Here is a 16,117-nt window from a genome sequence, read left to right on the forward strand (position 1 = left end):
TGATTATCTAACCTTTAGAAAGCAGAGAAGAAAATGTTAATAATGAGCTTAAAAATGTGTCTAGCTTGCGCCAACCTGTGTAGGCTGTTTTTGGCTGAAGCATGCCTCTGCTCTCACAAACCAGGTTTGAGCCAGCACCAAGGTGAGCTGATCCTTTCAAGGTGAGCTGAGGGGAGAATGCAGTTAGGACTGGAACAATCAATCCATCCTACTCCATCTGGCTGCCAACAACCAACACCAACAGCCTGAAGAATCAAAGGAGCAGGGCCTGGGAATTGAGATTCAGCCTCTCACCAGCCTGTAGCCTGAGGACTTCCAGGTAGTATGCCCCTGCCAAATAGCACAGCTGGGTCACTTCCTCTTGATCCTTGTTGACCTGACCCCAAGTAGCTTCTTTTGCTTTCTCAATTGCAAATCTTGTTCTGTTTCTGACTTCCTGGAGATTACAAAGACCAATTTGCATTGTCCGGCCTTTTCCAAAGAGAAGCTGGATAGCAGCCAAGACTTAAGGAACAGACCATTCATTTCAATTTGTCATTAAACTTTCATTTAATGGAATATCAGCGTTTCAGGGCACTTGATCATCAGGGGGCCCTGATAAATTGAGCCCTACCCTGAATCCAATGGAAGAAATTATGGGACTTAAGGCCCTTTTAGACTTTACCCTTTTTTACACCTTAAGTGGGCACCCTGAGAGGCCTATTCTCAGATTATAAAGGTCAAGAAACGTGGAGTGGTCCATTTGCAGATGAAAAGGTCAGGAAGTGGCTGAGATGAAGCAGACAGTTTCCTTTGCCCACTTACTGACTGAGATAACAGGACAGAGGAGGGTTTAAAAGCAAAGGGGCCAGTCTTGCTCAGCTGCCAAGTTCCTTGGCTTTCTTTATGTCTCAGACAAAATCTTACCTGCTGGAAGAAGCCTTTGCTAGACCTCCCTGATCTTAGTGCCTCCCCTCTGAGATTACTGCAGTTTTTTCCCAATCTATATCTTGTCTGTACCTAGTTGTTTGCAGGGACTGTCATTTGCCTTTGTATTCCCAGTGACTGGCACACAGTAGGTCCTTAATAAATTTTAGTTTTTTGACTGAGTCAAGGTTAGTTGTCTGCCTCGTAGATGGCAGACCCCAGAGCTGAGACTCCTGTTGGCCCCTAGAGTATGGGCTGTAGTTCTTTTGAAAAGGACATGGTAGTTCCCTAGGCCAGGATGGCAGCTGAGACCAAAGCTCCAGCTGATGCCGATTAGAGCTAAGAATTAAAGCAGCATCCATTGGACCAGCATCTAGCAGCAAATGCTAAAGCGGAGTGTGATGGAGAATGCAAGGCCAGTGCTGAAGGCAGCTGTGTGAAATGCATCAGTGCCCCTGAAGCCCTGCAGTGTATTCAGGAGTAGAATTGCATTTCTTTGCAGGTACCTTGACCTCATGTTCCTTCCTTCTGTGACTCTACTTGTGAACTCTCTGTTTTCACTCTTCCCACTGCCTTTATATGTATTTCAACTCTAGGTAAATGAAGAAGATGTTACATTGTTTTAGTAAATGTCTTTGCTTTGAGTTAATTGTATCCTCTGGCTGAATAGAAAAAAGGTAAACACACCAGTGGGGGCTTTTGAGGTATACTTTTAGGCGTGTAGACCTAGAATACTTGGGGTATTTGGTGTAGATATTTCTCAGGGGACCAAACCTAAAATTGAGCTAGAGCTGGGTGGCTCAGAAGTATACTACATCAGTTAATGCTTCTCTCTGACTCTCACATTCATAGGTACATTCAAGGGAAGTTCTGTGAAGGCTAGTTAGATTTAAGGGAGGTGACAGGGCCACCTAAAAACACAAGCTGGGCCAGCAGGGATATCTGGGTTGTTTCCGTGGCTACTTTTCTTGTGGTGCTGCTAGGTTTCCAACAATATGGTCATATTCTCTTACTGAGTATCCCTTATAAGTAATGGCACAAAATTATAAAACATTTGACAGGAGCTAGGGATCGATTTGTGGCTATTAAATAGAGTAAATCATGGCAGATCACACAGGGACTGAACCATGACTTGACAGCATTTTTATGATGTAGTGGAAAAACAAACCAAGACTATCCCATGCCCAAATTTCTGTAGCTATAGAGATACCTCCAGTTTAACTGAAGTCAAGTAAATGAACCTAATTTAAATAGGTTTAAAATTAAATTTTTTATTTAAGTTTAAAAAATAAAATAGAATAGCTAGTTTTTATGTTAATTTATTTAAGAAGAAACTATTGTCCCAAAATTAAAGCCTTGCAAATGTACTTCACTATGACGATGAGGTGGAATGGCAAATGCTAATGGGGACATGAACACTCTAGGCAGGGCATCTTTAAGTTTTTCCACTCCAGACCCTTTGAGTACTTCTTAAACTGTGGGTCATGACCCCAATATGGAGTCACAACCCACAGTTTAAGAAGGGCTGCTAGGGCATCCAAATAGGGTGTTGACTTCATGGGAGGAGGTGTTATAATGAAATTACAAGTTTTTAAAGGGGCCCTTGGGGGAGGGAAGAGGGAGGGAGGGGAAGAGAAAGAGAAAGAGAGAGAGAGAGAGAGAGAGAGAGAGAGAGAGAGAGAGAGAGAGAGAGAGAGAGAGAGGGAGAGAGAGAGAGAGAGAGAGAGAGAGAGAGACAGACAGACAGACAGACAGACAGACAGAGAGACAGACAGACAGAGAGAGACAGACAGACAGAGAGAGAGAGAGGGAGAGAGAGAGAGAGAGAGAGAGAGAGAGAGAGAGAGAGAGAGAGGAAGGGAGTAATCAGTAGAAAGGAGTCCAGGATGGCACAGTTATGGAGCCCAGAATCTCAATTGTAAGGGACATGAATCCAAAACAAACCATACCAGAGTAAGAATCTCCTCTACATCATGGTGGACAAGAAGTCCTTAGCCTTTGACTGAAGATATCCAATGAAGGGAAAGCCATTATCTCTTAACATACCCTATTCCACTTTTGGATAGTTGTAATAATTAGGGTGTTTTTTCCCCCCAGATGTTGTTGTTCAGGCAAGTCCAACTCTTCATGACCCCATCTGGAGTTTTCTTGGCAATGGTACTGGAGTGGTTTGCCATTGCCTTCTCCAACTTATTTTACAGATGAGGAAACTGAGGTAAACAGGGTTAAGTGACTTTCCCAGGGTCACAAAGCTAGTGGGTGTCTGGGACTGGATTTAAATTCGGAAGTAAGTCTTCTTGATTCCAGGCCAGGTACTCTATCCATTTTACCACCCAACTGCCCCAATACAGATCCTAAATTTACCTTACCCACTTCTCCAGTTCTCCTCTCCTGGGACAAATAGAAAAAATCCAATCTCTCTTAGGAGATAGCCCTTCAAATGCTTGAAGACCAGTTATTTTGTTATCCCTAACTCTTCAACAGGTCAAATATCTCCAGTTTCTTTAACATACCTTCCTAAGTCATGATCTCCATCTAGGCCTTTTACTATCCTTGTTGCCCACCTTTGGACACTCTCCTCCTTCTAATGCCTTTCCTAAAATATTGTGTTCTGAACACAAGCTGAAAACGAACTGAACAGGATAATTCAGATAGATCTGGTCTGGGTAACGATACTATCACTTGCCTGGTCCTAAACCACAGCTTCTTAATATATCCAAGATTGCCTTTACTTTTGGGGCCGCCTTTGCTGACTCATAATGAAAATATGCATAAAATCACCAGATCCCTTTCTAACCATGCCTCTCCCTCATCTAGTATTTATGAAGTTGATTTTGGGTAGGGGCACTCAAGTATAATTGTCCCACATTTCCAGGTTGTGGAGATCTTTTTTGGCTCCTTCCTCACTGTCATCCAATGTCTTACCTATTCCTCCTAGCTTTGTGTTGTCAGCAAATTTTAGAAGTGTGCCCCTGTGGTTTAGGATCACCTGCTGGGAGCAAGGGCCTCTTGAGCCAAGGACAAGGCACAGAAGCCCCCAGGACAGTCCTGAGGAAACCCTCATTAAAAGCCCCAGAATGAAGGGTGAGAAAGATCTGAGAGGGCAAGTCCCAGAACAACTGGATTATAAGCTCTATCAACTAAGGGTTATTTTGTGAACTTTGTGATAAGTCTTTGGGAAGAGCTGGCTATAACATGAACCAATAGCTAGAGGAAGAATAAAAATAAGACAGCTTAGAAGACATTGTTTAATAATTCAAACCTGTGCCAAGCTGAGTAAAAGAAGACCATGTCCCTATACTTTGCTGAAGCCATGGAGATTCCTTCATACTGTAGTAAAATAATTCCCTTACATGGAGCACATTTGTGCTATACTACAGTGGACACTGTGAAAGGAATAGGCACATCAAAGAAAAGAGAGAATTATAAATCTCAGGGCTTAGTGACGTAGCAGCAGAAAGTTCTGCAAAGATAATCAAGCATTATTAAGTGCTTCCTGTGTGTCAGGCAACTGTACTAGGTCCTGGGGATACAGTCACTATCAAGGAGCTAGCCAAGTTGCTCTTCCCATTTAGGGCCTTTCTTGGAAATACCTATTTCATTACAGGCTCTCTGGTCAACCAAGCTATGAAAATATCTATTCAAAGTACAGAACTCCAAAGTTCATTCAAATCTGTAGATCTTCCTAGAGGGTTACCTCAAAAATTAGATTAATTGGATGCTTTAATATTGGGTTAGTAAAGCATTAGTCAAGAATACTAGGCAATGGGGCAAAGCCAAGATGGCAGAGCAAAGGCAGGACCTTGCCTGAGCTCTCCCAAATTCCCCTCCAGGCAGTTTTAAAATAATACCTCAAAATGAATTCTAGAGTGGCTGAACCAAACAAAAAGTTGGGATGAAACAATTTTCTAGAAGGTCAGCAGGAAAAGTCTGTCTCCCTACAGTGAGAGTGGAGAGTAGTCCAGTGCAGGCTGGCCCAAGCAAGCCAACAGCTGGCCTTGGGGGTGACTGAATAGATAGCTGCAACTTCCAGAGATCTCAGACCACAGATGGTAAAAGGGTTGGACAACTGGTCGGAAGGAGATTACAGGAGACCCTTTGCTGGCACCAGGTACAGGACTCTGTTGTGTTGCCCATGTACAGTTCCTGGTGGCAGTCCCAGGGTGAGAAGGAACACTAGCACACTACAGCCTGTGGCCACAGGGGAGCAGGAACCTTGATCACAGTTCCAGAGCAGAAAAGAGTGCTTGTGGTTGCTCACAGACCAGAGCATAGACCAGGAGAGCAGTAACCACACCTGTCTTTGAAAGAACTGAAAACTTACCGAACCCTTAAACTAGCTCAGAAAACAGCAGCACAAAAAACCTGAATCTTGGGACAGTGAGGTTAAAAGTCAAGAAATATGCTGGGGAAAATGAGCAAACAACAAAAAAGGAACCACACCAAAGAAAGTTATTATGGTGACAGGGAAAGTCAAGACACAAATTCAGAAGAAGACTACAAAGTCAAAACAGCTGCAATCAAAGCTTCAAAGAAAAACGTGAATTGCTCTCAGGCCCAAAAAGAATTCCTAGAAGAGCGCCAAAAAAAAAATTAAAAATCAAATAAGAGAGGTAGAGGAAAATTAGGAAAAGGAATGAGAATGATACAAGAAAATCATGAAAAAAAGAGTCAACAGCTTGGCAAAGGAGACACAAAAAATACTGAAGAAAATAACACCTTGAAAAACAGAATAGGTCAAATTGTAAAAGAGGCACTGAAGAGAAAAAAATCCACTGAAGAGAGCTCCTTAAACAATAGAATTGACCAAATGTAAAAAAGATGTACAAAAATCCACTGAAGAGAAGGACTCCTCAGAAAACAGAAATAGCCAAATAGAAAAAGAGGTACAAAAATTCCCAGAAGAAAAGAACTCCTTAAAAAGTAGAATTGTCCAAATGGAAAAGGAAGTACAAAATCTTACTGAAGAAAATAATTCCTTAAAAATTAGAATTGGGCAAATGGAAGCTAATGACTCCACGAGATGTCAAGAAACAATCAAACCAAATCAAAAGAATGAAAAAATAGAAGAAAATGTGAAATATCTTATTGGAAAAACAACTGACTTGGAAAATAGATTGAGAGGTAATTGAAGAATTGTCGTACTACCCAAAAGCCATGATCAAAGGAGCTTACACATCATATTTCAAGGAATTACCAAGGAAAAACTGCCCTGATATTCTAGAACCAGAGGATTTAAAATAAAAATTGAAAGAATCCACCAATCACCTCCTTGAAAGAGACAACAATGAAAACTTCCAGGAATATTATAATCAAATTCCAAAGCTCCCAAGTCAAGGAGAACTATTGTAAGCAGCCAAAAAGAAACAATTCCAATATCTTGGAACCACAGCTTCACAGACTTGGAATACGATATTCCAGAAGGCAAAGGATCTAGGATAAGAACCAAGAATCACCTATTCAACAAAACTGAGTGTAACCCTTCGGGGGGGAAAATGGATATTCAATGAAATAGAGGACTTTCAAACATTCCTGATGAAAAGACCAGAGCTGAATAGAAAACTGGGCTTTCAAATGTAAGGCTCAAGAGAAGTGTATAAAGGTAAACAGGAAAGAGAAATCATAAGGGATTCAATAAGGTAAAACTGTTTATATATTCCTACATGGGAAGATGATGCTTGTAACTCCTAAGAGCTTTATCATTATTAGGACAGTTAGAAGAACTATACATAGACAGAGGGCACAAGTGTGAGTTGACTACGCTGGGATGATTATCTAAAAAAATAAAATTAAGGGATGAGAAAGAGGAATGCACTGGGAGAAGGGGAAAGAGAGAGGTAAAATGGGGTAAATTATCTGACACAAAAGAGATGTGAAAGAGCTTTTACAGTGGAGGGGAAGATTGAGGGGTGAAGGTGGCAGGCAACCCTTGAACCTTACTCTCATTGGAATTGTCTCAAAGACAGAAAAACATACACACTGTTGGATATAAAAATCTATCTTACCCTATCATGAAGCAGGAGGGGAGGGTGGAAGAGAAGGAGGAAGTGATAAAAAGGAGGGCAGATTGGGGGAGGTGGTGGTCAGCAGCAAAACAATTTTGACAAGGGACAGGGTGAAAGGAGAGAGGATAAATGAGAAAAAATAGGATGGAGGAAATACATAGTCATCATACCTGTGAAAAATATTTTAGAGCAAGTTTCTCTGATAAAGGCCTCATTTTTCAAATATATAGAGGTCTGAGTCAAATTTATCAGAATACGAGTCATTTCTCAATTGATAAATGGTTAAAGGATATGAACAGTTTTCAGACAAAGAAATCAAAGCTATTTATAGTCATGTGAAAAGATGCCTAAGTCTCTATTGATCAGAGCAATGCAAATTAAAACAACTCTGAGGTTCCACTTCACACCTATTAGACTGGCTAACATAACAGAAAAGGAAAATGACAAATGCTGGAGGGTATGTGGGAAAATTGGGACACTAAAGCACTGGTGGTGGAGTTGTGAACTGATCTAACCACTCTGAAGAACAATTTAGAACTATCCCCAAAGGGCTATAAAACTGTACATACCTTTTGACCCAGCAACAGCATCAACAGGTTTGTATCTCGAAGAGATTTAAAAAAAAAAGGAAAAGTACAATATGTACTTTATGTACAAACATGTACTATATGTACAAAAATATTTATAGGGGCTCTTTCTGTGCTGCCAAAGAATTGAAAACTGAGGGGATGCTGATCAATTGGGGAATGGCTGAACAAGTTGTGGTATATGATTGTGATAGAATATTACTGTGCTATAACAAATGATGAGCAGGATACTTTCAGAAAAACCTGGAAGGACTTATATGAACTGATGCAAAGTCAAGTGAGCAGAACCAGAAGAACATTATACATAGTAACAGCAATATTATACAATGATGAACTATGAATGACTTAGCGATTCTCAGAAATACAATGATCCAAGATAATTTTGAAGGACTTATGATGAAAAATGCTGTCTGCCTCCAGAGAAAAAACTGATGATGTCTGAATGCAAATTTATGCATACTTAAAAAAACAGTTTATTATTCTTTTTTTTTTCTTTTGGGAGGGGTGTATGTTTGCTTTCACAACGTGACTAATATGGAAATGTTTTGTATGACTACACATGTATAACCTATATCAAATTGCTTGCCTTCTCAATGAGGGGGGAGAGGAAGGAGGGAGAGAATTTAGAACTCAAAGTTAAAAAATAAAACAAATGTTAGAGATTGTTTTTTATATGTAATTGGAAAAAATACACACACACACACACACACACACACACACACACAAAGAATACTAGGCAATGCCTAAAAAAAGGGAAGACTACTTTTACCCTCTTGTGATTACTCCTTAAAGTTCTGTTTAGCCAACCATGTAGCTCAGGGGTGGGGAACCTGCGTCCTCAAGATCACTTGGGACATTCTAAGTCCCTGGGTGTGTCCTTTTGACTGAGTCCAAGTCTTACAGAACAAACCATTTTATTAAGGGGATTTGTTCTGTGAAGTTTGGATTCAGTCAAAGGGCCACACTTGAGGACACAGAGGGCCACATATGGCCTTGAGGCCACAGCTTCCCCATCCCTGAGTTTCTAGCTGTTCACCTAGTTTTTCCTTTAACTCATTCTATAGAAGTCATACACAGATCCTGTTCTATTCTTTATGAAATCCCTCTTGCTATTCTGTAAGATACAATTTCAGACACTGAGAAGCTGTCTTTCCACCAGTGTTTGTTCTTAGCCTAATGTATTTGAATTGCTGTAGGCCACTGATAATAGAGATAATGCTTCTCTGCTGTTTTGTGCCAAGATTTTCTTTTAGTATCTGACCAAGTCTCATAGACCTCTCTTTGATGTGTTGACATCTCATGCCCAATAGTTCCTTTACTCCCACGCTACTTTATACTCTTTTCACAACTAGTCATCAGCTATCCTCTCAGATATCTCTCAGTTCTTAATCTTTGGTCTGAGCTACACATTCATTGCATAATTGATGGAACAAAAAAGATTAAGGGGAAGGGAATCTGAGGAATCCAGCTGTTTACGTGGCTTTGCATTAAAAATATCTCTGGATGGTCACTGTGTAGTTTTGCTGAACTGCTTTCCCACCTTTCCCCCACCCCTTTCTTTTTTAATCAATTACAAGGTATATCTTTCTGAGGAAGAGAGAGAAAAATGACATATCTAGAAATAAATTTAATACAAAAATGAAAGGTACCAATAAAAATCACATATACACACATGGATTCATACATATATACACACACGCCTGGAGTATACACGGCAGCCTTTGGGTATATGTAAGTTGAATTGACTTTTTCAGGTGGATCCTATCATTTCTCATTCTCCCTTCACATACCAAATTTGTCACTCCATTTTAGCTCTTAGGGCCCAGTGAAATGATAAAGAACTTATTAGGGACACTGGCCCAGCATATATATTATGTCCTCTCCTCGGTTTCTATTTATTTCAATATTTGTCATTTTTAGGGACCAACCTCAGACAAAAGCGTGTGGATTTAGAAGATATCTCCAAAATGACTCCGTGGAGATGGCCTCCAGTATCCTTTGGTTTGCCTCAAAAGCATCATGTAATACAATTTTCAATTCATTTCAAACACATTTTATTTTAAAATATCAGAAAATTAACATTCAGCAATGGTGTAATACAAAAATGCACTAACAATGTATTCAAAATACATCTAGTTGAAAAGATGTGCTCTTTGAAAAGGTAACCCACAAGGAGAGAATTTAGAAATGAGTCTGTCAAAATGCTAAAGCAAAACAAAACTCCAGTCACTTGGTGGTTATACTTCCTATGAACAGGTATATTATAATACCGTATACATTTACATGTATACAGCACTTTATAATTTCAAAATTCCTAATAAGTTATTTTTTATGAAATGTGTTAAAATATACATCTGTTGTCACATTTGGAGGGGCAGGAGGACACTTTCCATTTCACATATGTAGAATTGATTTCAATTCATAGTACTGAAAACAGTAAACATTGACATTTATCATCAAGCTTTTGCAACATGGTATTATTTACATGATATAAATTAGACAGTAGTATCTTTCATTATTAACATTATCTAATACCCATACATAAGTCATTTACAATCACAAAATTCCTGTTTTCACCTTTAAAGAGCTTATAGTCAAAATCCAATAAATACTATTTAAAAGATCCACATCCCTAATCCTTGGAAGGGCAATGTCAGGACAGAGATAATAAATGTTGAAAGATTTCATAACAGAAGTCAGGTTTTAAAGAATCATCTGAAGAACAAGGGAGTGGGACACCTGTTATACAAAGGTATTTGCAGGTTTTCCCATATCCTTAAATGACAGAGGAGTAACTGCAAAAGGCCAGAAAGAATAGACTGAAAAATAGCAAGTACTTCATAGTCTTGCGTCCAGCACTCAGCTCACTGTAAAAGCTTCCCAGACATGACATATTCGACCTGATTATCCAATGTCTAAAAGAGGTTAATAAGAAAAGAAAGTGCAGCTACTGCATTTTTGTACTTTACTCGGTAGGCAACGGGGAGCTAGAGAAGGTTTTTTGAACAGCGGAGTGATATGATCAGAGCTGTGAATTAGGAAGATTAATATGAGAAACTGTGCAGAAGGAACTGGAGAAAGGGACATGTTGATATTATCCTCCTTCTAAGATTATATAAATTCCTTAAGGGTAGGACCAGGCATCATCTATCCTTGTATTTCCCCCTGTGCCTAGCACAGTCTGTTGCATTTAATAAACCACAGGATCATTGGAATTAGAGCTCAAATGAATGGCTCTGTGTTCCCATTTGTATGTGTCAATAAAGTGATTGATCAATAAAGGAATTTCTCAATGCACAGGTTCACCTCAAGAGAAGAGAAACTGATCTAGGTTATGGACTGCAGATTTAGAACTGGAAGTGACTTTAGAAGCCATCTAGTTCTCCCCCCTCATCTTACAGATGAGGAACTGAGGCCCAGAGAGGTTAAGGGTCTTGCCCAGGTCACACAGCTGGTCTGAGGCGGAATTTGAATCCCCGTCATCCTGATTTCAAGACTAGCACTTTATCCACTGCCATGATCCACCACTCCCCCATCTTGGTTTCTGTCTCAACAGCTGTCTATTTCTCATTGCCACCAATAGACATCAGTAAGCTCTGGGAATGAGACAGGCCTTTGCCCACTTAAGTTAGTCTAATTAGTTACAAAAGGAACCTCTGGCAGAATCACTGAAGTATCTCAGAGGGTGACTTATTTTTAGGATCAAAGGCTTTGGATGAGCTATATTTGGTCAAAATGCTTGGAAGGGAATGTGAAAAAAAAAAGAAAGGAGTAAGGGAGAAAGAGAGGGAGAGATGTCATCTCACTTAGCAGCAAGCAACATGTCCCATAAAATAAATCAAAGTGCATTTCACGTATGATTACGGAACAAAACCCAGAAATAACTATACATGTAATAATACAGTCAAGTATCACCATTACAATCATCCAATTAGGTGGTTTTTTGGGGCATAGATAACTACTTCTGTAGGTAGTTACTGAGGCAGCCTTTGAACTAAGAAAGAACACTCAAAAACACTGACCTAAATTCTGCAACTTTGCAAGGGGAGTTTGGTAAGACTCTCTAACTTTTCCTCAATCATCTTACCTTCTCCCACATTTCCCTCCTTTCCCTATCACAGCTACATAAAAATAATTTGCATTTTAATTACTTATCTTAATGAAAACTCCATTAACCAGCTCCAAGGAGCAGAAAGTCTCAGCACTATTACTACAAATCCTCCACTCTAGTTTGACTCTGATGTTACCAAATGGAATGAATCAGTTGTCCATGGACCCTGGGTTCTCAAAGGCCCATGAGACCAGGAGACAAACTCTGGAAGATTCTCATTTAGCTTTGACCACAGCTGAAGGACAGACTTTGTGCTTGTCATCTTAAGTCCAACTTAGGAAAGTCGAGAGAGGTTTATCACCAGAGGATTGACCACCACATGAAGACTACAGTAAGTACTGGCTGGGAGAGGCTATAAGATGCACTAGTGGGGAACTGTCCACACTAGTATCATCATGGGTCACTGAAGTATGATATAAGAACTTCAGAAATTTTAACTGTTCGCTTGGAAAACATTTCTTCATTTTGTAGTTACACTAAGGGGGTAAACAGAGTTTCTAAAGTTTTAAAACTTACCTACTTGAAATCATAGATTCAGAGCTGGAGTGGGCCTTAAAAGGCATTGAGTCTAATCCCTCTTCCCCATTTTTATATCTGAGGAAACTGAGGTCCAGAAGGTGAAGTGATTTGCCCAAGGTCATATAGAAGTGCAAGTGGCAGCACCAGGATTGGAACCTGGGCCCTCTGATGCCAAATCTATTGCTCCATGGTATCACATTCTGGAACAACTGCCATGGGCATAATAAAAATGATCATCTAGTTGTTTACTTTATTTTTTTCTAGATATTTACTTTAGAAAGCTGCCATTTTCCACACCTCCTTTTGCAGAAAATTCACAGTGACTCTAAGCATGATAGTTCCACAAGCTATATCAAAAACATAGAAGGCGTCTATTCTAACAAAACTGCACCTTGGCCCTGGATTCCCAAGGTTAATTCTTCAAAACATCAACTAACCCTTACGTAAGTTTAAAAGGAATAGTTGTGAATAAAAAAATTGTGCTGTCCAATGGTATCACAGAGTAATGTGGGACATACAATCTCAGGAACACCTTGGATCTTCAACTTTACCCGCAGAGTTTCACCACCACACGTGTTCATTTCAGCAGTTTTTTCAGTCACCCTGAATATAAGGTGAGCTAAATTATGATATGGCAGGAAGTTGGACTTTTCTTTGAGCTCTTCTGAGGTAGTAGACAGTCCTCCCTCCTACCCTTTTAAAAGTTTTTTAAAAAACTAGGCAACTGAAATGAGAGAGAAATGGAATGTTAATTACTGGACTTAAAGACCATCCAAAATGCATTGTTGCCTTCTGTGTGCTCTGGCCAAACTTCCTTCAGCAGTACTTAATTAGTAGCATGTATCTTCAGACCACTTGAAATGTAGTAATTAGATACTACTATGAAGGTCTCAGGGTCACTATAAAAATACCACAGAGGAATTCGATGGGAAGTTTCCCAAGGGCATGATATGCCTCATTATTATAACTTGCCCTTTGACGCCTAAATATTTTGAAAGTCACAAAAACTCTATCCAGTGGAATTGCGATAGGTGTGATACACACAAGCAAATTACCACTATACACCAGCTTATGACAATCTTCTTTCTATCCCCATGTATCAGACATCTTTCAAAATATGGGAGAATAACATTTATATAATTATAATGATGTTATATATCATCATATGTTATATTAAAAGCAATCATCACTTCATCACGATATTTCTATCATGGTGGCTCTGCAGTGATGCAGATGTGGGACTTCCAAACATAAATAATTTTTCTGAAGATAAACGGACCCACTCTCTCTGTTGTTCTTCAAGCTTTTCAGCCAAACATTTTATTAAAACTGGGTCCACCTTGGAGTCAAATTTATTGGCAAACCAGTGTCCGTATTTCATAAGCCATCTTAATTCAGCTGCCCCATAGATACATACACTACGGAGATGAGAGCCAGTACAGGGTGGATAGAAATGGTCTTCCAGGTAATTCCATTTGACCAGTCGGGTTTTACTTTGTAGATCTGTGACATCTTGTGCTGATCTGGAAATCTCCCCAGGTATTCCTGGTACTCGGATCATGGTGGCCCAGAAATGCTCATCTGGGGAGTATGTATCTTTAGACCACTCAAAAAAGTCCTTAGCGAGGGGGTTATTGAAAGTATAGTTAACGAAGGCTCGGCTTAAAACAAAATAAGCACTACCCACAAAAATCTCAATGTTGTGGGGTGGAGCTTCCTTGGAAATGTTTGTCCTTACAGGCATTAGCATGTAGTCATAAGGCACAATTTTGAGTTCATGATGATAAGTGAATCTTTCCTTTTTGCTGTTACTTGGCTTCACTGACTCCAGCATATTTGCCCCATTTAGTTTCTTCAACTCAGTTACTAATTCAAAATTTGATTTTAAAGGAAAATCTTGTCCACACAGGTTAATAACATACTTCCATGGAATGTGGGATTTCAACAGGTCAGATAAGCAATTAAAATCAGCTTGGAGCCTGGATATGTGAGCATATTCCACTGTCTCTAATTTGGAAGCAATGAAAATGTTGGAAAAGCACCTGGCTAAATTGTCCATGGCTAGTTTGAAAGTATTAGGTGATTTCTGATCATAATGGATACAATAAACATTGTGACTGTTGTATATTGCATGGACTAGCCTTTCAACCATGATAGCATCTTTGTGAACTACCAAAGAATAAGCTATTGGGAATTTTTTCTCTGCCACTGAAACAGGTTTCAGATGGTATCTTCTTATGGCCCGATAGACCTTACAATCTCTGGTCATTTCTACGACATCTTCATCATCTAAATCAATGATGTCTTTCCTCCTTATCTCCAATGTCTTGCCAATCTCCACAGGCTCTTGCTCATAAATATGGGAACAGTTAATTTTATACCAGGATTCACCTCTGACAAAAGTATACCTGTTTCTTACATATGATGACATGCTTAAAGATCGTTCGACTAAGTAAATGCCTTTTCCGGAGAAGTAGGATCTTTTCACGTTTAAAAGTTTCAGTAAAGAGAACAACCATAGTGTCAAACACAGGATGAAAATCTTCTGTCGCAGAGGGTATTTAGAAGAACACATGTATCCCTTCATTCTGTAAAAAGAGAGAAGAATTCAGTTGCAGTAGTAAAGAAAATTAGATACAAATGCATGCTACAGTATCCTAACCTAGATCCCTAGCATACTACTTAGTAGATGCTTAACAAATATTTGTTGATTTATTGAATGAATTTACTAACTCTTTTGGATAATTTTTTCCTGATGTTTAAAACTTTTAATTTTGCTTTCTTGTCTTATTTCTATAGCTACCTATAGAAATTATTAAAACTATGTAAAACATTAGTGGGAATAGGGGTAGTCTTATTTTACACCTGTTTGTATTGGGAAAACTTCTGTTATTTGCCATTACAAATAATGCTAGCTCTTGACTTTAGATATGTACTTTTAATCATATTAAAGAAGAGTCTTTCTATGCCTATATTTCCCAAAAAATTGTGTTGCATTCTGTTAAAAGTTTTTTTCTGTGTCTACTGATATAATTGCGTAGTTTTTGTTGTTTATATGATTAATTGTGTTGCTTTCCTATTAAATTATCCTTGCATCCTTGGTATGAATCCACTTGGACTGACTATCTTTAGGGGAGAAGCACAATAAACATAAACTGATGATGTGACTATTTTAACCCATTCCATTAGAAACAATGAATATCAAAACTGACAACTAATTTATAGTAAGTAATCACCAATACCCATTATTTAAAAAGCAGACTGCAAGTTTCTTTCCCTAACCTCCACTTAATTTTCAGCTGAGGAATCTCTAATTTGACCTAAGGCACTACAGGGAAGCCAATCAAATAAATTATCTCCCATAAGCACAAGAAGCACTTGTGGCAGAATCCTTCCAAGTCCACTCTTAGGCCCTCTCCTTCCTCCTTCCTCTTACTTACATCCCTTGAATGCTTTATGAATGATGACTATGTCCTATAATTTATTTTATAGGCTTCAGAGACAGAAAACATCTTAGAGACCATTAGTACAAACCTGATATAAGCAGACGACCAGGCTACACGAGCAGCAAACTACTCAAGATGAGCATTCCAAGTGAACTATTTATAATCAAATTAGTCTTTATATGTTGGGGTTTTTTTTTTTGTGAGGCAATTGGGGTGAAGTGACTTGCCCAGAGTCACACAGCTAGGAAGTGTTATTTGTCCGAGGCGGGATTTGAACTCAGGTCCTCCTGACTCCAGGGCCGGTGCTCTATCCACTGTGCCACCTAACTGCCCGCTAGTCTTTACATGTTTTTAATGATATTAACAGTTACTATGCTTTGTGGTAATTAGGTACACTCAAAAAGCAGTTTATATAGATGGCTAGGTGCTATTGCTTTTAAGCTGACAAATGACACTTTCCATTTTTTCTCTTCTTACTGTGTTAACAAACAACAAACTAAGCAGGTACTCTGCACAACCCCGCTTTCTGCTGTTTCTCCACTG

At 39.2% G+C, this 16,117-nt stretch overlaps 1 protein-coding gene and 1 long non-coding RNA gene across 2 annotated transcripts in view; one reads left to right on the forward strand and one right to left on the reverse strand.

The window, feature by feature from the left end:
* The first annotated feature begins 206 nt into the window (after positions 1–206).
* Positions 207–11,767, forward strand: LOC110216580 (uncharacterized). Its single transcript, XR_002326814.2, has 3 exons — positions 207–319; positions 9,419–9,489; positions 11,678–11,767. It is a non-coding gene; the product is annotated as an uncharacterized LOC110216580 (long non-coding RNA).
* GCNT4 (glucosaminyl (N-acetyl) transferase 4) overlaps positions 9,108–16,117 on the reverse strand; it is a 43,078-nt gene continuing 36,068 nt past the window's right edge. Inside the window, exon 2 of the mRNA XM_020998426.2 lies at positions 9,108–14,716. Within this exon, the coding sequence (XP_020854085.1) occupies positions 13,315–14,715 (1,401 nt within the window). The 5' untranslated portion in view covers position 14,716 and the 3' untranslated portion in view covers positions 9,108–13,314. The remainder of the gene's footprint in view (positions 14,717–16,117) is intronic.

This window comes from Phascolarctos cinereus, unplaced genomic scaffold, assembly GCF_003287225.1.
Source record: "Phascolarctos cinereus isolate Bilbo 61053 unplaced genomic scaffold, phaCin_HiC Scaffold_4;HRSCAF=312, whole genome shotgun sequence".
Lineage (NCBI taxonomy): Eukaryota > Metazoa > Chordata > Mammalia > Diprotodontia > Phascolarctidae > Phascolarctos > Phascolarctos cinereus.